The 26,220-nt window shown below is 38.8% G+C and overlaps 1 protein-coding gene across 12 annotated transcripts in view; it reads right to left on the bottom strand.

Moving 5' to 3' along the window:
- Nucleotides 1-26,220, bottom strand: part of SCEL (sciellin) — a 133,457-nt gene that overhangs the window by 89,785 nt on the left and 17,452 nt on the right. For all 12 annotated transcript variants that reach the window (XM_036831207.1, XM_036831215.1, XM_036831210.1 and 9 more), the window contains exons 4-9: nt 19,784-19,843; nt 16,207-16,275; nt 11,213-11,281; nt 10,560-10,598; nt 9,456-9,536; nt 73-138 (exon numbers count right to left, since the gene is read on the bottom strand). In XM_036831207.1, the coding sequence (XP_036687102.1) occupies nt 73-138; nt 9,456-9,536; nt 10,560-10,598; nt 11,213-11,281; nt 16,207-16,275; nt 19,784-19,843 (384 nt within the window). The remainder of the gene's footprint in view (nt 1-72; nt 139-9,455; nt 9,537-10,559; nt 10,599-11,212; nt 11,282-16,206; nt 16,276-19,783; nt 19,844-26,220) is intronic.

The following is a 26,220-nucleotide window of genomic DNA, read 5'->3' as shown; positions in this document are numbered from 1 at the left end:
TATACGTTGTCAATATCTAACATATTCTTCCATCAAATTACATCTCAATTACCTCTTACACCTTTCCCTTACCTTCCCCTCGCTCCTGTGCTTGGGGCGGCCTTATAACCTGGAGGGGGCGGTGGAAACCAGGACTGCCTGTTAAGAAAAGACATCAATTATAAACATGGTGCTTGAAAGGCTTGACCCCACCCACATGTCTACCAGGAAAAGCTGAAAATAAATTGACAGTTAAAAAGGCAATAAGATGACTTTCCTACAAGGTCTTGGAAATAAAATGAAAACTATTTACTTCCTGCCATAGGAAGTAACTGTCTATATTCCAGGCTATTTGCTCCCCAAAGTAAACCCCTTTTTCCCATTTCCTTTGACACTAAACAATGTAGACATTTCTTTAAAAAGAAATCTGGGGGAGGAGCTTCAAGATGGCGGAAGAGTAACATGCGGAGATCACCTTCCTCCCCACAAATACATCAGAAATACATCTACATGTGGAACAACTCCTACAGAACACCTACTGAACGCTGCCAGAAGACCTCAGACTTCCTAAAAGGCAAGAAACTCCCCACGTACCTGGGTAGGGCAAAAGAAAAAAGAAAAAACAGAGACAAAAGAATAGGGATGGGACGCGCACCAGTGGGAGGGAGCCGTGAAGGAGGAAAAGTTTCCTCACACTAGGAAGGCCCTTCGCGGGCGGAGACTGCGGGTGGCGGGGGGGGGGAGCTTCGGAGCCACAGAGGAGAGCGCAGCCACAGGGGCGCGGAGGGCAAAACGGAGAGATTCCCGCACAGAGGCTCGGTGCCGAGCAGCACTCACCAGCCCGAGAGGCTTGTCTGCTCACCCGCCGGGGCGGGCGGGGGCTGGGAGCTGAGGCTCGGGCTTCGGAGGTCGGATCTCAGGGAGAGGACTGGGGTTGGCTGTGTGAACACAGCCTGAAGGGGGCTAGTGTGCCACAGCTAGCCGGGAGGGAGTCCGGGAAAAGGTCTGGAGCTGCCGAAGAGGCAAGAGACCATTGTTTCCTGGTGCGCCAGGAGAGGGGATTAACAGCGCCGCCTAAACGAGCTCCAGAGACGGGCGCGAGCCGCGGCTATCAGCGCGGACCCCAGAGACGGGCATGAGACGCTAAGGCTGCTGCTGCCGCCACCATGAAGCCTGTGTGCAAGCACAGGTCATTATCCACACCTGCCCTCCCGGGAACCTGTGCAGCCTGCCACTGCCAGGGTCCCGTGATCCAGGGACAACTTCCCCAGGAGAACACACGGTGCGCCTCAGGCTGGTGCAGTGTCACACCGGCCTCTGCCACACAGGCTTTCTCCGTATTCAGTACCTCTCCCTCCCCCCGGCCTGAGTGAGCCAGAGCCCCCTAATCAGATGCTACTTTAACCCCGTCCTCTCTGAGTAGGCAACAGGTACCCTCAGGCGACCTACACGCAGGAGCGGGCTGAAATCCAAAGCTGAACCCCAGGAGCTGTGCGAACAAAGAAGAGAAAGGGAAATCTCTCCCAGCAGCCTCAGGAGCAGCGGATTAAATCTCCACAATCAACTTGATGTACCCTGCAACTGTGGAATACCTGAATAGACAACGAATCATCCCAAATTGATATGGTGAACTTTGGGAGCAATGATATATATATACTTTTTCCCCTTTTTCTCTTTTTCCATGTGGATGACAGGGTCTTGGTGCTCCGAATGGGCGTCAGGTCTGTGCCTCTGAGGTGGGAGAGCCAAGTTCAGGACACTGGTCCACCAGAGACCGCCCCCCCCCAGCTCCATGTAATATCAAAAAGCGAAAATCTCCCAGAAATCTCCATCTCAACACCAAGACCCAGCTCCACTCAACGACCAGCAAGCTACAGTGCTGGACACCCCATGCCAAACAACTAGCAAGACAGGAACACAACCCCATCCATTAGCAGAGAGGCTGCCTAAAATCATAATAAGGTCACAGACACCCCAAAACACAACACCAGATGCAGACCTGCCCACCAGAAAGACAAGATCCAGCCTCATCCACCAGACCACAGGCACTAGTCCCCTCCAACAGGAAACCTACACAACCCACTGAACCAACCATAGCCACTTGGGGCAGACATGAAAAACAATGGGAACTACGAACCTGCAGCCTGTGAAAAGGAGACCCCAAACACAGTAAGTTAAGCAAAATAAGAAGACAGAGAAGCACACAGCAGATGAAGGAGTAAGGTAAAAACCCACCACACCAAACAAATGAAGAGGAAATAGGCAGTCCACCTGAAAAAGAATTCAGAATAATGATAGTAAAGATGATCCAAAATCTTGGAAATAGAATGGAGAAAATACAAGAAACGTTTAACAAGGACCTAGAAGAACCAAAGAGAAAACAAACAATGATGAACAACATAATAAATGAAATTAAAAATTCTCTAGAAGGAATCAATAGCAGAATAACTGAGGCAGAAGAACGGATAAGTGACCTGGAAGATAAAATAGTGGAAAGAACTACTGCAGAGCAGAATAAAGAAAAAAGAATGAAAAGAATTGAGGACAGTCTCAGAGACTTCTGGGACAACATTAAATGAACCAACATTGGAATTATAGGGGTCCCAGAAGAAGAAGAGAAAAAGAAAGGGACTGAGAAAATATTTAAAGACATTATGGTTGAAAACTTCCTTAATATGGGAAAGGAAAGAGTTAATCAAGTCCAGGAAGTGCAGAGAGTCCCATACAGGATAAATGCAAGGAGAAACATGCCAAGACACATATTAATCAAATTATCAAAAATTAAATACAAAGAAAAAATATTAAAAGCAGCAAGGGAAAAACAACAAATAACATACAAGAGAATCCCCATAAGGTTAACAGCTGATCTTTCAGCAGAAAATCTGCAAGCCAGAAGGGTGTGGCAGGACATATTTAAAGTGATGAAAGGGAAGAACCAAGATTACCCTACACAGCAAGGATCTCATTCAGATTCCACAGAGAAATTAAAAGCTTTGCAGACAAGCAAAGGTTAAGAGAATTCAGCACCACCAAACCAGCTTTACAACAAATGCTAAAGGAACTTCTTCAGGCAGGAAACACAAGAGAAGGAAAATTTTTACCTACAATAAAAACCAAAAACAATTAAGAAAATGGTAATAGGAACATACATATCGATAATTACCTTAAATGTAAATGGTTTAAATGCTCCAACCAAAAGACATACACTGGCTGAATGGATACAAAAACAAGACCAGTATATATGCTGTCTACAAGAGACCCACTTCAAACTTAGGGACACATACAGACTGAAAGTGAGGGGATGGAAAAAGATATTCCATGCAAATGGAAATAAAAAGAAAGCTGGAGTAGCAATTCTCATATCAGACAAAATAGACTTTAAAATAAAGACTATTACAAGAGACAAAGAAGGACACTACATAATGATCAAGGGATTGATCCAAGAAGAAGATATAACAATTGTAAATATTTAGGCACCCAACATAGGAGCACCTCAATACATAAGGCAAATGCTAACAGTCATAAAAGGAGAAATCGACAGTAACACAATCATAGTAGGGGACTTAACACCCCACTTTCACCAATGGACAGATCATCCAAAATGAAAATAAATAAGGAAACACAAGCTTTAAATGATGCATTAAACAAGATGGACTTAATTGTTATTTATAGGACATTCCATCCAAATACAACAGAATACAATTTCTTCTCAAGTGCTCATGGAACATTCTCCAGGATAGATCATATCTTGGGTCACAAATCAAGCCTTGGTAAATTTAAGAAAATTGAAATCGTATCAGTTATCTTTTCCGACCACAATGCTATGAGACTAGATATCAATTACAGGAACAAATCTGTAAAAAATACAAACACATGGAGGCTAAACAATACATTACTAAATAACCAAGAGATCACTGAAGAAATCAAAGAGGATATCAAAAAATACCTAGAAACAAATGACAATGAAAACACAGCGACCCCAAACCTATGGGATGCAGCAAAAGCAGTTCTAAGAAGGAAGTTTATAGCAATACAATCCTACCTTAAGAAACAAGAAACTTCCCAAATAAACAACCTAACTGTACACTTAAAGCAATTAGAGAAAGAAGACCAAAAATCCCCAAAGTTAGCAGAAGGAAAGAAATCATAAAGATCAGATGAGAAAAAAATGAAAAAGAAATGAAGGAAACAGTAGCAAAGATCAATAAAACTAAAAGCTGGTTCTTTGAGAAGATAAACAAAATTGATAACCTATTAGCCACACTCATCAAGAAAACAAGGGAGAAGACTCAAATCAACAGAATTAGACATGAAAAAGGAGAAGTAACAACTGACACTGCAGAAATACAAAGGATCACGAGAGATTACTACAAGCAACTATATGCCAAAAAAATGGACAACCTGGAAGAAATGGACAAATTCTTAGAAAAGCACAACCTTCCAAGACTGAACCAGGAAGAAATAGAATATATAAACAGACCAGTCACAAGCACTGAAATTGAAACTGATTAAAAATCTTCCAACAAACAAAAGCCCAGGACCAGATGGCTTCACAGGCGAATTCTATCAAACATTTACAGAAGAGCTAACACCTATCCTTCTCAAACTCTTCCAAAATATAGCAGAGGGAGGAACATTCCTAAACTCATTCTACGAGGCCACCATCACCCTGATACCAAAACAACACAAAGATGTCACAAAGAAAGAAAACTACAGTTCAGTATCACTGAGGAACATGGATGCAAAAATCCTCAACAAAATACTTGCAAACAGAATGCAATAGCACATTAAAAGGATCATACACCATGATCAAGTGGGGTTTATCCCAGGAATGCAAATATTCTTCAATATATGCAAATCAATCAATGTGATAAACAATATTAATAAACTGAAGAATAAAAACCATATGATCATCTCAATAGAGGCAGAAAAAGCTTTTGACAAAATTCAACACCCATTTATGATAAAAACCCTCCAGAAAGTAGGCACAGAGGGAACTTACCTCAACATAATAAAGGCCATATATGAGAAACTCACAGCCAACACCTCCTCAATGGTAAAAAACTGAAACTATTTCCACTAAGATCAGGAACAAGACAAGGTTGCCCACTCTCACCACTATTATTCAACATAGTTTTGGAAGTTTTAGCCACAGCAATCAGAGAAGAAAAAGAAATAAAAGGAATCCATATCAGAAAAGAAGAAGTAAAGCAGTCACTGTTTGCAGATGACATGATACTATACATAGAGAATCCTAAAGATGCTACAAGAAAACTATTAGAGCTAATCAATGAATTTGGTAAAGTAGCAGGATACAAAGTTAATGCACACAAATCTCTTGCATTCCTATACACTAATGATGAAAAATCTGAAAGTGAAATTAAGGAAACACTCCCATTTACCATTGCAACAAAAAGAATAAAATACCTAGGAATAAACCTACCTAAGGAGACAAAAGACCTGTATGCAGAAAACTATAAGACACTGATGAAAGAAATTAAAGATGATACAAACAGATGGAGAGATATACCATGTTTCTGAACTGGAAGAATCAACATTGTGAAAATGACTCTACTACCCAAAGCAATCTACAGATTCAGTGCAATCCCTATCAAACTACCAATGGCATTTTTCAGACCTAGAACAAACCTAGAACAAAAAATTTCACAATTTGTATGGAAACACAAAAGACTCCGAATAGTCAAAGCAACCTTGAGAAAGAAAAACGGAGCTGGAGGAATCAGGCTCCTGGACTTCAGCTATACTACAAAGCTACAGTAATCAAGACAGTACGGTACCAGCACAAGAACAGAAATATAAATCAAAGGAACAGGATAGAAAGCCCAGAGATAAACCCACGCACATATGGTCACCTAATTTTTGGTAAAGGAGGCAAGAATATACAATGGAGAAAAGACAGCCTCTTCAATAAGTGGTGCTGGGAAAACTGGACAGCTACATGTAAAAGAATGAAATTAGAACACTCCTTAACACCATACACAAAAATAAACTCAAAATGGATTAAAGACCTAAATGTAAGGCCAGACACTATAAAACTCTTAGAGGAAAACATAGGCAGAACACTTTATGACATAAATCACAGCAAGATCCTTCTTGACCCACCTCCTAGAGAAATGGAAATTAAAACAAAAATAAACAAATGGGACCTAATGAAACTTAAAAGCTTTTGCAAAGCAAAGGAAACCATAAACAAGACAAAAAGACAACCCTCAGAATGGGAGAAAATATTTGCCAGTGAAGCAACTGACGAAGGATTAATCTCCAAAATTTACAAGCAGCTCATGCAACTCAACATCAAAAAAACAACCAAATCGAAAAAGGGGCAGAAGTCCTAAATAGACATTTCTCCAGAGAAGATATACAGATTGCCAACAAACACATGAAAGAATGCTCAACATCATTAATCATTAGAGAAATGCAAACCAAAACTACAATGAGATATCATCTCACACCGGTCAGAATGGCCATCATCAAAAAATCTAGAAACAATAAATTCTGGAGAGGGTGTGGAGAAAAGGGAACCCTCTTGCACTGTTGGTGGGAATGTAAATTGATACAGCCACTATGAGAACAGTATGGAGGTTCCTTAAAAAACTAAAAATAGAACTACCATATGACCCAGCAATCCCACTACTGGGCATATACCCTGAGAAAACCGTAATTCAAAAAGAGTCATGTACTACAATGTTCACTGCAGCTCTATTTACAATAGCCAGGACATGGAAGCAACCTAAGTGTCCATTGACAGATGAATGGATAAAGAAGATGTGGCATATATATACAATGGAGTATTACTCAGCCATAAAAAGAAACGAAATTGAGTTATCTGTAGTGAGGTGGATGGACCTAGAGTCAGTCATACAGAGTGAAGTTAAGTCAGAAAGACAAAAACATATACCGTATGCTAACACATACGTATGGAATCAAAAAAAAAATGGTCATGAAGAACCTATGGGCAGGACGGGAATAAAGACGCAGACCTACTAGAGAATGGACTTGAGGACATGGGGAGGGGGAAGGGTAAGCTGGGACAAAGTGAGAGAGTGGCATGGACATGTATACACTACGCAATGTAAAACCGATAGCTAGTGGGAAGCAGCTGCATAGCACAGGGAGATCAGCTCAGTGCTCTGTGACCACCTAGAGGGGTGGGAAGGAGGGAGACGCAAGAGGGAAGAGATATGGGGATATATGTATATGTATAGCTGATTCACTTTGTTATAAAGCAGAAACAAACAAACACACCATTGTAAAGCAATTATACTCCAATAAAGATGTTAAAAAAAAAAGTCTGAAGGAAATCTGGAAAATAATAACTTTTGTTGAATCTAGATGGTAAGTTCATGGTTGCTTATCATCAAAACACCTCTCTTTGTCTTTATTTTTCTGCATTTCTGAAACATTTCATAATAAAAATAACAACAATCTTATGCTCTACTCAAAATACGGTTTTAAAGAAAAACTGTATGATAGGACACTCTGACAAGTAAGAATATTGAAAATATAAATGAACAGCAATGCTAAGCTCAATTTTATATAGATGCATATATATATATATGTGTGTGTGTGTGTGTGTGTGTGTGTATATATATACACACACATATATATCCAATTAGAAAGATGTCTTCACATTACCAGGACATAATTTTAATTGGTAGAGATAGCTAAGGACTCTGTCAAAAAGACTAAGTTAAGGATCAAAAGTGAAGCTGTTCAGAGGAGAGTAATATAGCCTAGAGAAGGAAAGTAAGGGATAAGGACAGGAGAGTCCTTTAAATTCTTGAAGCTGATCTATTCTCTGAGGCATCACAGGACTGAACTAAGGTGGGATGGGAGTAAATCAAAGCAGATTTCAGCTCATTGCAATCCCTGAGAGCTAGTCAAGGCATATCACAAAAGTGAGAGTCATATTGCTGGCTTCAGTGGTCCTGAATTATGCCTAACCTGTCAGAGGAAAGATTCTTGCACTGGGTAGGAGATTGAACTAACTGACCTTAAGTTTCCCTTCCAACCTTTCTTAACAGACAAAGAATCGGGTGGGGCGGGGATGTGAAATTTGGGTCTAAGAGAAAGGTGATCGTAGTTTCTGAGACTGTAGATACAACCAAAATTCCGACTGCAGGAGAAAATAGAGAGAATCAGTCATTTCTCTCCAGGAGGACTATAGCAGCACCATGACCGTCAGACAGCCCATCAACAAACACTGAGCAGCTACCCTATACCAGACATAGTCCTAGGAGCAGGCAAAGAAAATAAGAAAATTTCAAAAGCACTGAGGTTCACGAATGCTTGTTTTCCATCTGCATCGTGATTCACCGGCACAGTGTTCTCTTCAACATGCAAAACTCACTTCCACCACCACATTTTGTCACATGAAGAATATTGCACCACCAAAGGTCTAGCTCCTCCTCCATGCCTACTAGATAAATGGAACTTATTAGCACAGGCAAAAATGGGAGGCCACGCAGGGGAAGCTGAAGGAGGAATGACCACAAGAACACAGACTGAGGCCTCAAGACGTGGCCTTTGACTCTGTACTTGGAAGTAGCACAGTGCACAGAGCAGCGGAGGCATCCAAGACGCAGGCTGGTTTCAGGAGCATGGTGACACGTGGCCACACTGCAGTTATGACACACAGGGCAGGAACTCCCTGTAGTAGCACTCTGTTAAAATGTATTACCTGAAGTAGCTTGCCCTTTAATATCTGAGCTCCATCATCAAAACATTACCTAGTTATTCAAGACCCTAAGACAGCACACTTGATAAAGAGATCAGATTTGTGGTTACCAGAGGCAGGGGAATCAGGTGGATTGGAGGAAGGTGGGCAAAAGGTACAAACTTACCTTTTTGGGTTTTTTGCCCTTTAGACCAATTTATTTTATATACATTTAAAATATCATTCAACAAAGGACAATAGAGTTAAAAGATAAATTTAAGTTCTAGGGATGTAAAGTATAACATGATGACTATAGTTAACACTCCTGTATGATATATAGGAAAGTTGTTAAGAGAATAGATCCTAAGAGTTCTCATCAAAAGGAGAATTTTTTTCTTTTCTTTTTATTGACATAAGGATGTTATATGAGATGATAGGTGGATATCAGTTAAACCTATTGGGATGATCACTTCACAATATGTGTAAATCAAACCGTCACACTGTACACCTTAAACATACACAGTGTTGTATGTCAGTTATTTCTCAATAAAATTGGAGAAAAAAAGCTGGCATATTTGAAAGGGAGATGGTGGGTGGTAGGGAAAGGACTGAGGTTTGAGGACAGGAGTCGTCAGTAGGCACTGGATCCCTGGGAAGGGGAGGAGGGAATAATGAGGAAGGGCAGAGCAACTTCTGGACACTGCCTGGGGGCCTTGGTGGATGATTTGGTTCAGAAATTAATAAAGAATAATCCCTTACGGAACTGCAGTAAGAGGTAGTCCCAACGAGCCCATCATACCTCTTTTTCTTTACAGGAGTAGTAGCAGAGTTGGAAGCTGGGGTGTTGGTGGCATTTGCACTGAACAGACCTCCAGGTTGCCTGTTTCATCACAAGAACAAACAATGATCACATTCCTGTAACTTTTCCACTCTACCCCACCTTTGAAAGGTCTTATAATCTACTTGTATTCCCACCTGCTCTGAATCCATCACAAAATATTTCATTTGAGCATGAAAGAGCAACAACAGAAAAAGTTTTTCCTTAGTTTACCATTTTACAAATTGCCAGGCTATCATCCAAATAATTAAAACTGAAGGAACTGAATGAAGAAGTCATTCATTATATGACATGGTGTGTCTGAAACCCAGACCAATCAATTCCAATGTCCTATGGATTCCTACATATCTTTTTTGATCCTGGATATGTTGTGACTAACAGAATCATATTGCAATTTTTTGCATTAAAAGCATAGTTTGTTTAAGAAAACATTTAAAAATCACACCATTTTAAATCTCTATTTAGCATTTATTAATATATGCAGCCCCTCAAAAAGAAAATGGAAGTCACTCAGGCCTTTTTCAACTACTGGAGGTGCAGTCCAGTGTGAAAATTACTTTATTTGTAAATACAAATTTAAAAACCAACTAAGTTTTCAAAAATCTACCTAGTTTGGTAGTTTATAACCACAGTTAGTACAGGGAAAATGTATTTTGTCTACATAGATTGTTAGCAAAGCCATGATTTCATGACTAAGTTGTATTGTAGATACGATGGGTGTTTTGGGAGCAAGTGAAATGTGCAAGAAGAAAGAGCTGCCATAGGAGTAGGGAAAAAATTAAAAGGTTCTAGATTTTAAAAAAAGAAAAGAAAAAAAAGAATGACTTAAGCTTTGGTGTTCGGTTAGAGGAGAAGTCCTTCTGTGTAAAAGTCCAGACAGAAAACACTTGAAATTTTGTGGAGCATTTCAATATTTCTACCATTCAACTCTGCCAAAGCTATGGGGGCATGGCTGAACTACAATGAAACTTTGGTCTGAGGGCAGTATATCTTGATTTTTCTTGGACACATAGGAAGAAATACACTTTATTCTTAAAATGTAACATCAGTTAGAAAAGTACATACATCTTTGTCTCTTCTGGTGACCGAAACGTGGACATGTTTCTGGTAAGAAAAAAAGAAGGCAAAGTTTGAGCAGCAACAAAGAATGAATTCTTGCATCAATTTGCAATTGTCCATGAATTTAGAGTTATTATTATTAAAAGTTAACATTATTTGCGAGAAAGAAAGAGAAAGCATCAGTAATTGAATAAATTTGAAAAGTTGATCTCATGATTTTTTTACCTTTTGTGTATTAGATTCCAAAAGAAATTTTTTTTCTTTAGAAAATTCATTATCTTTTAAGCCCCGTGTTTTTGTTTGCTGGGTTCAGTAATTTTCTTTAACAATAGGAATGTCAAATTGACGTTTACATGTATTTCATAATCTTGCCACCAGGATAACTTAAACAGAAACATAAATACGGTAAGAATGATGGCCTGAAGCAATGAACTCTCTTGACTTTGAAGCCAGAAGTAAGATTTTATTTTTCTTTAACCATGAGCAGGAGTAACGTTTTTATGCCAGAATTATTTGTGTGAAAAAAAAATAGAGGATGAGAACTTACAGAAAGATAGTAAGCAGGATTGAAGAATCCTACTTAATAGCAAGTAAATAAGTAACACTTAGAAAAATATTGTATTACTTGAGCCTTTCCCAGAGTTAGTAGATACTGGTACCTATTGGTTAGTCGGTTATCCAGGGTATTGGCCTTATATGTTTTAGCAGCATCATTTCTGTCTGAGGTCCTTTATAAAGAAATAAGACAAAAGTCTGGATGAACATATAGATTATTAAACTCCCTTCAGACCTCGTTCATGCTATAATCACTTCACAACAGAAACTTTCTCTTGTAAAAACAATTGCTTTTCAGGTGTTACATGTTAGAATATTTTGCAATTAAAAAAAAAGCTACTTACAACAACATCTATTTATGAGGCAATTTTGATACAGTTTGCAACTTTTAAAGCTTATGTTTTTCAACTAGCCTTTCTGACTCATTTGAACATTTAACTCATTAACTATTTCATATTCATTATTGTTTAATAATATATCTAGCCAATGACAGTACTTCCTATGTCGCTAAAAGGAATCAATGGAAGACTTAAGCAATTTTTTTTAAATGTTTTGTGGCATAGACAATGCTATATGCTTGTCAAACTCTTTATTTTCCTTCTGAGCACACAGGAAGACCATATTTCCCAATCTTCATTACAATTAAGTTGGGACCATATGATTGTGTTCTAAACTAAAAAATGTGGGCAGAAATATTATTCATGACTCCCAAACCCATCATAAAACCTCCTGTGTGATCCTCCATGCTCTTTCTTCCCCATCTGCTATGGCTTTGACGCCCATGGGTTGAAGATGGCAGCATTAAAACCTAGGAAAGAACCTAGGTCCCTGAGTCATTCCAGGGAACAGGGTCATCCCCTAATTTTCCAGCCAATCTGAGGAGAGTGAGCAGTAATCTTCTATTGGGCTAACGGACCAAGATTTGGAGGCACGAGAAGGAACTTGTTACAAGAGTTGCTCTACCCGGGCAAATTTGTTTACACTGACATTTTGTTAATAGGCCCTGCGGACCATCAGAGGTTTTAAACCCTCTAAACTCAGGTCTCCACAAGGAAGGTAGTTCTGGAAAAGGTGTGTTTGTCTGTCCTTTGGGTCATAAGACAAATTAGGAATCCTGTAGTCTGCATGCCAGTGGTGGGATCTCACAACTGCAACCCCTGTTCTGTCCCTTCCCGCCAGAAAGAACACACCAGATAGGAAAGCTCTTCCTGAGATGTGGGGCTGTCTTCTGGAGCATTCTGCAGGCTTGCACAAAGCTAGGATGTGGCAAAATTAGGCTCCAGAAAACAAAAGATCAGCAAGATTCTTCTGTTGATCCCATACTATGGGTCTACTATAACTTTCTCTAAACTTTCACTTTTATCATCCACTTTAGTACAGGGCTTTATAAACTGTTCCTGGGAAGAAGGACACTAACCTTGCCTTGTTCTAAAAAAAAAAAAATCATGATAGAAAAATATAGCTTAATTATCATAGCCTTAAAATGATTTCAATTCCTAGATGTCACTTTGACATGTGTAACTAAAACATTGGGTAAATAACTCTAATCGTTAAAATTCTACGAGTCAACCCCAAATAGTTTCTGTTTATGGCATGTAATGCCACAAACTGATAATTCTTGAATGTAAAAAGGAAGAAAGGTTGGAATCCTCCAGAGCTCCATATTCTCAATAGACTGTTCACAATACAGGTATTAACTTGTACAGAATGAATCCAAGTATTAAAAACTCATGATGATCTCTCAGGTGATCATTAGGCCAAAGACTATAAGTATATTCCCTGCACTAATTGCTACTGAACCTCTGATGTGTTTATATTTAAAGGGCTCTGCAGTAAACCACTGTGAATACCATAAGATGTCAGGTAATCCTAAACCTTAAATGTTCTGTGGAAACTACTCAACGTTTACAGCTGTCTGTGAGATCCTCATATAAAATAAAAATAATCTTGGGAAACTGCTACTCTGGTACAGGGAAAATGACAATCTGTCTAAAGAAAACAGAGCATTAATTTCAAACACCTTCAAGGTTTAAATAAAGGAGAGTTCTGAGGTTACAATTAAATGAAGTTAATCAAAATTCTACTGTGTTGATCTATGTGGGCAATACTGCATGTAATAATAAAAATAGCTACTTACTACTCTTTGCCACTCATCTTATACAATTTCCTCTACTCTTCAGAACATCCCTACAAGGTAGGTGTAATTGTTTTCGCTTTATAGATGAAGAAATGGAGTCTCAGAGAAGGTGGGTGGCTTTCTCTTGGCCACACAACCAGGAAGTAGTCTATCTCCAAAGTCTTCCCAGTAGGCCCCAATGTCGTACACCTGGTTCTGTAGTGTAATTGTTCCAACACTCATGATCAACATGTCTTTCTTCAGTTGTTATTTTTCACCTCCACTATCTCTTTCACTCCACTAGGGGAATCAGTGTATAAACAATATTGGAGAGAACTCTAAACCATCATTCCAATGCATTCATCAATTTCTTATTACTTAGGGAGATTAACTTTGTACTTCTCTTAGAAACTAATTTTCTGCCAAGTTGTGATATGAGATTAATAGGAGTCAGTCTTAGAGACAGGAAATACCTAAACAATAAAACTAGCAGCAGGATCCAAACAACCAAAGGAAAAGTAACACTTCCATAATGGAACACTAGAGGGCTCCTTAACCTAGGTTTTCCAAATTAGTCAAGAAACCACCTTCAGGGTTTGCGCCATAGTGTATGCATGTACACAATTATTTACTTATATTTCTTTAGAACACTTCATATTTTTACCAACAGATGTATATTTTAAAAGGGAACTCTTCAAATGTAAAGTGAGTACTTTTCTCCTACTCATTTATTATATGTGTTAGTATTGAAATGGCACACATCCTCACACACCTGATACATTTGATCATCTACCTCCCCAAATTATTTCACCTCTTGCACTTGGAGTGGCCTGCATGATAGGAGTCTGACTCCTGTTATGAGGACTTGCCTTTCTTTACCGACTCCTGTGTTCTCTCCCTCACATCTGTTTCCACACTTACAGAGATGTAGCTCACTCTTGGGAGACAGACACTACCTGTGGAAGGAGCTGACAGGATACTTCTTCCAAACATGCGCCGTTAAACCTCTGTGTAAATAAAGCAGGGAATCTCTGGCCTCATTTTCTAGTTTACAAAATGAAGGTTTGGGCTAGGTTGGTGGCTCTGAATTTTGGCTGCACATCAGAATCACTTCCTAAGCTTTAAAAAATGTCCGAGTCCTACCTCAGACTAATTAAATTAGAATTTGGGGGATGAGAGCTAGTGGGACCAAGTTATCAGCAGAGTTAAAAAGCTCTCTAGGTAATTCTAATTTGTCGCTGAGGCTGAGAATGACTCAATTAGCTTGCCTGTGAGGCCTGGTCTAGTGTATCACTAAGTTCCAAGGCTCTATCTTGACTAGCCTGAAAAAGCTTTCAGACACACAGCCTAGAAAGCCTTAGGTCTCCCACATATTTACCTTTCTTGAGACATAATTATCTCACTTGCAAATACATTCCTAGAAGTAGGGTTTCCGTCCTCAATTAGCAGTGTAATAGGACAGCCTGTAAGGCCAAGGTGAATGGGCAGAGGTACTATGACTCCTCTCACAAACTGATTTTTGTCAAGGTTGTTAATTACAAGAGAGAAGTCACCTCCTTAGGGATACCAGGGCTGATTGTCTGCTATTCAGGAGATTGACTTAAAAAGCTATGAAGAACTACTGTTGTTCCAAGACTGCTGGTTTTCAAGGCTCCCATGGAGCTGGGGAGAGGAATAGGTGAATAGGAAGCTTTAAAATGTGGCAATTCTTGCTGTTCTTACTGACAGCCAACTCTTTTTCTTGAATAAACACTTAGTAAATTGTTTCAAGCCTTTGGTTAATTTCCAGAGTTCTGAAAAAGTTGATTTTGACAGTTTTTTCCAGTGTTAATACTTTTCTGGAGGAGTGGATTTTTGGAGGTCCTTACTCTGCCGTTTAGAAGTGCTTCTCTCTTATTTGCAGAGTTCTTTATAAACTCTGGATACAAGTGTGGTTTTTCTTAATCATATATATTTTCTCCTTGTCTTTGGTTTGATTTTTATCTCTTAACAGTATCTTTCAAAAAGTAGAGACTATTAATTTTGTTGGATTTAAATAAATCAATTAAATTATTTTTTTAAAAAAGCTATGAAGAATGCAGAAGTGCATGCATTTGCTGTATTAATTGGCACAGGCATGGTGTGAATATAGAATCTATTAGATGCCATAAGTTTCAGCATATGTGCTTCAGTTGTAGTGGGTGGCATGTTTGTCTCCAAAAGCAGCACATCTTTAGCTACAGGGAGTGGCTGCAACTATAAATGGCCTCAGGTATTCACTATGTCTAGATTCCAAATAACATGTTAACTTTGTTCTTTACTTATGCCTAATAAGCACCTCTACCAAATATAAAATTAAAATGTGACTTGTAGCATTTACACTTCAACTTGAATAGATATTTCTCAATTTTCTATATAGGGATGAGCCCTTCTTCTCCCTCTGTCTGACTGAGCCAATAACAGGCATAACACAATGACTCATCCCACAGCCATATGGTGACCCCACTGCCGAAAGAGTAGTTTCACTTTCTAAAGTAAAGAGCTAATGTCTTTATCCTAGAGCAGATCAAAACTACTGTATTATTAAAATGTACAGTCTCTCCATAATGTAATTATACAGAAACTGCTGTTTCTCTGCCTCTGGGATGGAAAGACCAAAGTTAGAACAAGAACTGGCTACTCACACACAAAAAAACTATATTCTCCATTTAAAGCTGAACAGACCACATGCAGTGCCCACTCCACCTATATTCAAACCAGTTTCTTCCGAATTTTTCCTATTGATCTACTACTAGCAAGATTTTAGGAAAATGGCATATCAGGTCAAGATTTTGTGAGTTTTGAAGAAGAGGATAATTCAATCTTTATAGTCCTTCTGCCCCTGGAGATAAAATATCATGGTTCAAAACTTACTTTGGTAAACATTTAAATGTCTCATGCTTTATAAGAAACTGGATTTAACATATGTTACGCATCCCGCTTGCGTGGTTCAAAACACCTTACCTGTCCAAAGTGCCAACAGATCTGTACCAACTGATTGTGGCTTTTGGCTCATCCCTCTCATTTGTTTTCCTGTAGCAAAAAATAATTATAGAAAGATCAAATAAATTACAAAAAATAGTTTATAAAACTAATCATGGATTTGGTAAAATTTTGTCCTATTCGGGTAGGAGATGTACATGTTACAGATTTGGAGTACCGAAATCTTCCCAGGCTTTGACTTGGATAGGATGAAATATAGCAAATCCAATTCCCCATGCTAATAAAAGAATTCTTCTCTAGGTCCAATTGTTCTAATTACAATGTAACACATTCAAATTGGTGATAAGGATATGTAAAACAAGCAACACAACATGAAAAATGGTGAATAACTAATATGTAGTGTTTTCAATGTTGTTGATTTTTACGTAATAGGAACTCAGTCCCTTATAATCAGCTATATTTTGTTTGCAGAGTTTCAGCAGAGCCATAAGCCAGCACAACAGCTACATACAAGTTGCTTTATTATAAGTTCAGCACCGTGGACAGGGTTGAGAGAAGAGACCTTGCTGGCAGAAAAGAGGGAGGGAGAGAGAAGAAAAAAAGGAAAAGAGAGAAACAGGAGGCACTGGAAAGAAATGAAAAGAAGACAGTGGGGGAATAGAGAAAGGATGGATGGGAAGGACAGGAGAAGAGAGGGGAGACCGGGAGAAGAAGGGAGAGGAGAGACAGAGGCAGAGAGTTAAGGCGGACAGATAAGTAGGGAAAAAAAGGGAGTGGGGAGAAGACAAGAAAATAAGGGAAAAGAAGATAGAAGACCCAATAGTAGGAACGATGATCATCAAAGCAGTGGAGATATCTTGATCAGACTGATCAATCAGCAAAAAAAAAAGTCTGTTTAATGCTTTATATAACCCTGTGATACAGGGAAAGCAAGCTCTTTGGAGAATTATACTATGATTTACAGTTTGCATTTCAAAGCATCACTTGAAGCTGACAGATCAAACATATTGAATCAGAAAAAATACTAAAACAGTATCCTATTTAACATGTAATTTTTAACTTGATGTAGTATATCTTTATTAAGCAAATATTTGGAGGTAAACGATATACTGTGCTGATGACTGTGAGGGAGTTGAGAATGAATTATCTATAGACCCTACACACACAGAGCTAGAGGGACAAATCAGACATATATCCAAGTGCAACAAGTGGTCAACGTCGTAGAAAAGGTTCAGGTCAAGTGCAAGGAAGTTTGAAGCTGAGAAAGCTTATTTGTAGAGGTGGGGATCACAGAAGGCTTTCTGGACGAGGTGCAGGTCGAGCTGGATCTTGGAGGATAAATAGACATGAACAAACAGAGGTAGAAGGAATAGTGTCGGTTAAAGCAAGAATAAGGTTAAAAAAAAGCCTAATGCAATTCCCCACATTTTTAAAGAAACTTAGAGTGAAATCATAGTGTGGTTCACCAGCAGGTGTAATACATGAGTGCAGATAGGTGCTGCAGGGCCATGTGACCCCCTTCCAGAAAACAGCCCCTTTTGCAGATGTTATTGTTTTATGTCTCATTAGTGGCTTTATTCTTCCAGGCACTTATCACCACATGACATATTATATTGGGTTTGTTTATTTTCAGTCTCTCCCTCCTCCACCTTCAACTAGGAAGCAAGTTCTAGGAAAGCAGGGATTTTGTTTTGTCCCCAGACTTTAGAATAGTGACTGGCTCACATAGGGCATCTCCACAGGTACTATTTTTGCCTTCTGCCTCATGTGACATGTTTTAATGATCGGGCAGAGGAAGGACAGTAAAATGTCCTAGTTTGTGCACACTAGGAAGCTTGTTTTCTAGGGTGATGAGACTATTATTTATTTTCCTTTTCCTGTATTTTCAGTCTCTGCTCGTGTGGAACTCTTGGACATATTATTGCTTCTGCTGGAAGCGCCTCTTAACGACCACTTCCTCAGTGAGGTCTCCCACTCATTCAGGCAAAGTTAGCCACTCCCTCCACTTCTTCCCATAGCACTGGCACACACTTCCACAAGCACTTTCCACGGTAAATTTGAGTATTTGTGCTTATGTATTCATCTGTTTCCATGAAATGTGAGAGTTCCTTAAGGTCAAGGCTGGTGTCTTATGTATCTTTGTGTTCCCAGCACCTGGCACAATGTCAGCACACAGTAGGTGCTCCAACGTGGTATTGGGTGAACATCAAAGTGGATACAGCCTCTGCAAAAGGGTAGAAAAGTGTCACATGGGCATCCATTTGAGCAAATGCAAGGAGAAAAATAACCTACACTACCTTTTAGGAAGATGTCATTTGAGACGCAAGTCAAGGGGTCAAAGGGGAAATGTCTCAGGCTTGCAGATTTTTGTTACTTAGGATAAAAGCTCGATGTGCTTTAGCCAAAATGCTGTCCAGTAACAGGAAGGGTTCAGGTAACCAATAGAGTTTAAAATATAAAGTAAGCATAGACGGCATTAAGGTCCCGTTATTCTGAAACACACAAAGAGCACGAAGCTTAGTTTGCCTGGTCACACTTCACAACAAGCATGTTTGTTCCTTAATAGTTGCAGAGAAAGGCAAATAAAATGGAGGGGGCATTTTTCACTGGTGCCTGGATTCAGATGATTAGGTTCCCTTTGTTTGGTGAGTTGAGGGCCAACAGAGAACAAGGATGTAAGCTTCAAAATCATGAAGACCAAGGAGAGGGCATGGAGAAAGCCTGCCAAATCACAGAACAGTCAATTGGATGAGCTAAGGCTGGAAACCCAAAAACCAATCAGATACTTTGTGTAGAGGGGGGTAAACTCAGGACCCTGAGAACACATCAAAATTATGAACAATTTTTAAACGGTTCAGAAAAATTCACAGATAAAAATTCCAAAATAGACATATTTAAAGTGTCTACTTAACTTTTTAAAGTCCCCACCATGAAAGACAATCACTAAGTATGTCTTGGTGGAAGACACTGGCTACTGGACCAGATAAAACTTGTGTCTGAGAAATAGTTAAGTTCTTCTGATGGGTGTGGTTGTTTGTATGTGTGTGACTGTAAATGCACTTTAGTAAGAATATTATCTATTTATTTCATCAATATTAGATTATTTACATCATTGCGCTTGCGAGTTTTGTTTGAATTTTCCTACTAATTTGCATTAGTCAGTCTATTTGCCACTGAGTATCATTTAGTGGTTTTCCACAAGCCTAGGAGTTTTTGAAAAGAAATATACTGTCCCATAAAGCAAGTGAACTTCGCTCTTGTTTTGCTTTTAGGGTTCCTTTCTCTAAGGCTCAGAAATATCCTATGTTTCTGTGGGACCCCTTTCCCTTTCCTGTCAGGAGGGCCACCTTGGTAGGGTAGGCAGTGGATTGATTATCCTAGTACACCTCCAAGCTGTATTCTGGAAGCATAAAGCTGGAAAAGCACAGTTTGCCCTGTAAATACCCCTGATGATATCACAGATTCTCATTCACGTGCCCAGAATGTGAGGGAAAGCCTGAGGCTAGCCACAAATATTCAGCCTGTCTTGAACAAGTCTACTTTCAAAAATGACTGTCTTTGTGTTTCTGCTAATGAGTAACTCATCTGAAACACCCACCTGTCCGAGGCATCATGGGAGTTACGTCTATGAAGTACCACCCTAGCATAATTTTCATCTCTGCAGAGAAAGAACAAAATCAAGTCACATGAGAAGTTATCACAGTATTTAGTAAGCATTAAATAAGGCAGACATGAAAGAGCTCACAATGTTTGGCAAGGTTAATTCATTTTACTTTGGGCATAAAAAGACAACTATGCATTTATTTTAACCAGTCACCACTTGAAAGAACATGGTGAAAACAAAAAAGTTTGTCAGTACAAACAATCATTATTCCAATTTACCCCATGAGATTTCCATGTGATTCAACAATGGCATGAATGTTTGTTATTTGGTTTTTTGGTTTTGGGTTTTCTTCAGCAGTGTGGGAACATGCAGCCATCTACTTTGCATATATTAGAAAAGTCCTTTTCTGCAGGAAGGCAAACGTTTTTTCAACATGTTTTAAATTTAATTAAGCCCAGGCTACAGGATCTTTGGTGGGGCTATTGGAGGACTCTGGGAGGGCTCATGACAAAGACTGCTTCCCAGATCTTCTGCTGTCAGTGTCCTTGTCCCCATGGTGAGCCACAGGTGCCCCCCACCTCTGCAGGAGACCAACACGAGCAGGGTCGGGATGTTCTGGTCAGGTGTCAGGCCTGAGCCTCTGAAGCGGGAGAGCTGACCTCAGGACACTGGTACACCAGAGACCTCCCGGCCCCTCATAATATCAATTGGCAAGAGTTCTCCAAGAGATCTCCATCTCAACGCTAAGACCCAGCTCCACTCAACGATCACCAAGCTCCAGTGCTGGACACCCCATGCCAAACAACTAGCAAGACAGGAACACAACCCCACGCATTAGCAGAGAGGCTGCCTAAATCATAATAAGGTCACAGACATCGCAAAACACACCACCAGACATGGTCCTGTCCACCAGAAGGACAAGAGCCAGCCTCATCCATCAGAATACAGGCACCAGTCCCCTGCACCAGGAAGCTTACACAACACACTGAACCAACCTTACCCACTGGGGGCAGACACCAAAAACAACAGGAACTACGAACCTGCAGCCTGTGAAAAGGAGACCCCAAAAACAGTAAGTTAAGCAAAATGTGAAGACAGAGAAATATGCAGCAGATGAAGAAGAAAGGTAAAAACCCATCAGACCAAACAAATAAAGAGGAAATAGACAGTCTACCTGAAAAAGATTTCAGAGTAATGATAGTAAAGATGATCCAAAATCTTGGAAATAGAATGGACAAAATACAACAAGTGTTTAAAAAGGACCTAGAAGAACTAAAGAGCAAACAAAAAATGACAAACAACACAATAAATGAAATTTAAAATTCTCTAGAAGGAATCAATAGCAGAATAAATGAGGCAGAAGAAAGGATAAATGACCTGGAAGATAAAATAGTGGAAATAACTACTGCAGAGCAGAATAAAGAAAAAAGAATGAAAAGATTTGAGGACAGTCTCAGAGACCTCTGGAACAACATTAAATGCACCAACATTTGAATTATAGGGGCCCCAGAAGAAGAAGAGAAAAAGAAAGGGACTGAGAAAATATTTGAAGAGATTATAGTTGAAAACTTCCTTAATATGGGAAAGGAAAGAGTTAATCAAGTCCAGGAAGTGCAGAGAGTCCCATACAGGATAAATCCTAGGAGAAAGACACATATTAATCAAACTATCAAAAATTAAATACAAAGAAAAAATATTAAAAGCAGAAAGGGTAAAGCAACAAATAACATACAAGGGAATCCCCATAAGGTTAACAGCTGATCTTTCAGCAGAAACTCTGCAACCCAGAAGGGTGTGGCAGGACATATTTAAAGTGATGAAAGGGAAAAACCTACAAACAAGATTACTCTACCCAGCAGATCTCATTCAGATTCAATGGAGAAATTAAAACCTTCACAGACAAGCAAAAGCTAAGAGAATTCAGCACCACCAAACCAGCTTTAAAACAAATACTAAAGGAACTTCTCTAGGCATGAAACACAAGAGGAGGAAAAGACCTACAATAACAAACCCAAAACAATTATGAAAATGGTAATAGGAACATACATATCGATAATTACCTTAAATGTAAATGGATAAAATGCTCCAACCAAAAGACATACACTGGCTGAATGGATACAAAAACAAGACCTGTATATATGCTGTCTACAAGAGACCCACTTCAGACCTATGGACACATACAGACTGAAAGTGAGGGCATGGAAAAAGATATTCCATGCAAATGGAAATCTAAAGAAAGCTGGAGTAGCAATTCTCATAGTAGGCAAAAGAGACTTTAAAATAAAGACTATTACAAGAGACAAAGAAGGACACTACATAATGATCAAGGGATCAATCCAACAAGAAGATATAACAATTGTAAATATTTATGCACCCAACATAGGAACACCTCGATACATAATGCAAATGCTAACAGCCATAAAAGGGGAAATCGACAGTAACACAATCATAGTAGGGGACTTTAATACCCCACTTTCACCAATGGACAGATCATCCAAAATGAAAATAAATAAGGAAACACAAGCTTTAAATGACACATTAGACAAGATGGACTTAATTTATATTTTTAGGACATTACATCCAAAAACAACAGAATACACTTTCTTCTCAAGTGCTCATGGATCATTTTCCAGGATAGATCATATCTTGGGTCACAAGTCAAGCCTTGGTAAATTTAAGAAAATTGAAATCCTATCCAAAATCGGTTCTGACCACAATGCTATAAGACTAGATATCACTTACAGGAAAAAAACTGTAAAAAATACAAACACATGGAGGCTAAACACTACACTACTAAATAACCAAGAGATCACTGAAGAAATCAAATAGGAAAACAAAAAATACCTTGAAACAAATGACAATGAAAACACAACGAACCAAAATCTATGGGATGCAGCATAAGGAGTTGTAAGAGGGATGTTTATAGCAATACAATCCTACCTCAAGAAACAAGAAACATCTCAAATAAACAACCTAACCTTACACCTAAAACAATTAGAGAAAGAAGAACAAAACAAACCCAAAGTTAGCAGAAGGAAAGAAATCATAGAGAGCAGATCAGAAATAAATGAAAAAGAAATGAAGAAAACAATAGCAAAGATCAATAAAACTAAAAGCTGGTTCTTTGAAAGATAAACAAAATTGATAAACCATTAGCCAGACTCATCAAGAAAAAAAGGGAGAAGATTCAAATCAACAGAATTAGAAATGAAAAACGAGAACAACTGACACTGCAGAAATACAAAGGATCATGAGAGATTACTACAAGCAACTATATGCCAAAAAAATGGACAACCTGGAAGAAATGGACAAATTCTTAGAAAAGCACAACCTTCCGAGACTGAACCAGGAAGAAATAGAATATATAAACAGACCATTCACAAGCACTGATATTGAAACTGTGGTTAAAAATCTTCCAACACACAAAAGCCCAGATGGCTTCACAGGCGAATTCTATCAAACATTTAGAGAAGAGCTAACACCAATCCTTCTCAAACTCTTCCAATATATAGCAGAGGGAGGAACACTCCCAAACTCATTCTACAAGGCCACCATCACCCTGATACCAAGACCAGACAAATATGTCACAAGAAAAAGAAAACTACAGGTCAATATCACTGATGAACATAGATGCAAAAATCCTCAACAAAATACTAGCAAACAGAATGCAACAGCACATTAAAAGGATCATATACCATGATCAAGTGGGGTTTATCCCAGGAATGCAAGGATTCTTCAATATATGTAAATCAATCAATGTGATAAACAATATTAACAAATTAAAGGATAAAAACCATATGATAATCTCAGTAGATGCAGAAAAAGCTTTTGACAAAATTCAACATCCATTTATGATAAAAGCCAACCAGAAAGTAGGCATAGAGGGAACTTACCTCAACATAATAAAGGCCATATATGACAAACCCACAGCCAACTTCATTCTCAGTGGTGAAAAACTGAAACCATTTCCACTAAGATCAGGAACAAGACAAGGTTGCCCACTCTCACCACTAATATTCAACATAGTTTTGGAAGTTTTAGCCACAGCAATCAGAGAAGAAAAAGAAATAAAAGGAATCCAAATTGGAAAAGAAGTAAAACTGTCACTGTTTGCAGACTACATACTACACATAGAGAATCATAAAGATGCTACAAGAAAACTACTAGAGCTAATCAATGCATTTGGTAAAGTAGCAGGACACAAAATTAATGCAAACAAATCTTTTGCATTCCTAAACACTAATGATGAAAAATCTGAAAGAGAAATTAAGGAAACACTCCCATTTACCATTGCAACAAAAAAAATAAAATATCTAGGAATAAACCTACCTAAGGAGACAAAAGACCTGTATGCAGAAAACTATAAGACACTGATGAAAGAAATTAAAGATAATACAAACAGATGGAGAGATATACCATGTTCCTGGACTGGAAGAGCCAACATTGTGAAAACGACTCTACTACCCAAAGCAATCTACAGATTCAATGCAATCCCTATCAAACTACCACTGGAATTTTTCACAGAACTAGAACAAAAAATTTCACAGTTTGTATGGAAACACAAAAGACCATGAATAGTCAAAGCAATCTTGAGAAAGGAAAACAGAGCTGGAGGAATCAAGCTCCCTGACCTCAGACTATACTACAAAGCTACAGTAGTCAAGACAGTAAGGTACTGGCACAAAAACAGAAATATAGATCAATGGAACAGGATAGAAAGCCCAGAGGTAAACCCATGCACATATGGTCACTTTATTTTAGATAAAGGAGGCAAGAGTATACAATGGAGAAAAGACAGCCTCTTCAATAAGTGACTGGGAAAACTGGACAGCTACATGTAAAAGAATGAAATTAGAACACTCCCTAACACTGTACACAAAAATAAACTCAAAATGGATTAGAGACCTAAATGTAAGACCAGACACTATCAAACTCTTAGAGAAAACATAGGCAGAACACTCTGACATAAATCACAACAAGATCATTTTTGACCCACATCCTAGAGAGAGGGAAATAAAAACAAAAATAAACAAATGGGACCTAATGAAACTTAGAAGCTTTTGCACAGCAAAGGAAACCATAAATAAGACGAAAAGACAACCCTCAGAATGGGAGAAAATATTTGCCAATGAAGCAACTGACAAAGGATTAATCTCCAAAATTTACAAGCAGCTCATGCAGCTCAATATCAAAAAAGCAAACAACCTAATCCAAAAATGGACAGAAGACCTAAATAGACATTTCTCCAGAGAAGATATACAGATTGCCAACAAACACATGAAAGGATGCTCAACATCACTAATCATTAGAGAAATGCAAATCAAAGCTACAATGTGTTATCACCTCACACCGGTCAGAATGGGCATCATCACAAAATCTACAAACAATAAATGCTGGAGAGGGTGTGGAGAAAAGGGAACACTCATGCACTGTTGGTGGGAATGTAAATTGATACAGCCACTCTGGAAAACAGTATGGAGGTTCCTAAAAAACTAAAAATAGAACTACCATACAACCCAGCAATCCCATACTGGGCATATACCCTGAGAAAAGCATAATTCAAAAAGAGTCATGTACCACAATGTTCATTGCAGCTCTATTTACAATAGCCAGGACATGGAAGCAACCTAAGTGTCCATCGACAGATGAATGGATAAAGAAGATGTGGCACATACATACAATGGAATATTACTCAGCCTTAAAAAGAAACAAAATTGAGTTATTCGTAGTGAGGTGGATGGACCTAGAGTCAGTCATACAGAGTGAAGTAAATCAGAAAGAGAAAAACATATACCGTTTCCTAACACATACATATGGAATCTAAAAAAAAAAAAAAGGTCATGAAGAACTTATGGGCAGGACGGGAATAAAGACGCAGACCTACTAGAGAATGTACTTGAGGACATGGGGATGGGGAAGGGTAAGCTGGGACGAAGTGAGAGAGTGGCACTGACATATATACAGTACCAAATGCAAAATAGATAGCTAGTGGGAAGCAGCCGCATAGCATAGGGAGATTAGCGTGGTGCTTTGTGACCACCTAGAGGGGCGGGATAGGGAGGGTGGGAGGGAGATGCAAGAGGGAGGGGATATGGGGATATATGTATACTTATAGCTGATTCACTTTGTGATACAGCAGAAACTAACACACCATTGTAAAGCAATTATACTCCAATAAAGTTATTAAATTTAATTAAGCCCATTATATCTGAAATTTTTCCACTTGTTGGTCTTGATAGTTTCCCTTGACGAAATGTAGGAAAATAAGTACCAATATTTGTGGTTAAGAAGGTTGATTTTTCACAGATTTAGTCTATTTTTGAACCATGAGATTATATAGTTTGCTCTGTCTGGTCCTTAAAATAACCCTATAAATTAGGCAGGGGATGCACTCATATCCAGTTCACAGATGAGAAAATTGATCAGGGATT

Source organism: Balaenoptera musculus, chromosome 18, assembly GCF_009873245.2.
Source record: "Balaenoptera musculus isolate JJ_BM4_2016_0621 chromosome 18, mBalMus1.pri.v3, whole genome shotgun sequence".
Lineage (NCBI taxonomy): Eukaryota > Metazoa > Chordata > Mammalia > Artiodactyla > Balaenopteridae > Balaenoptera > Balaenoptera musculus.
Note: the sequence above shows the minus strand (reverse complement) of the source record. Positions and strands in the feature narration are given on the sequence as shown.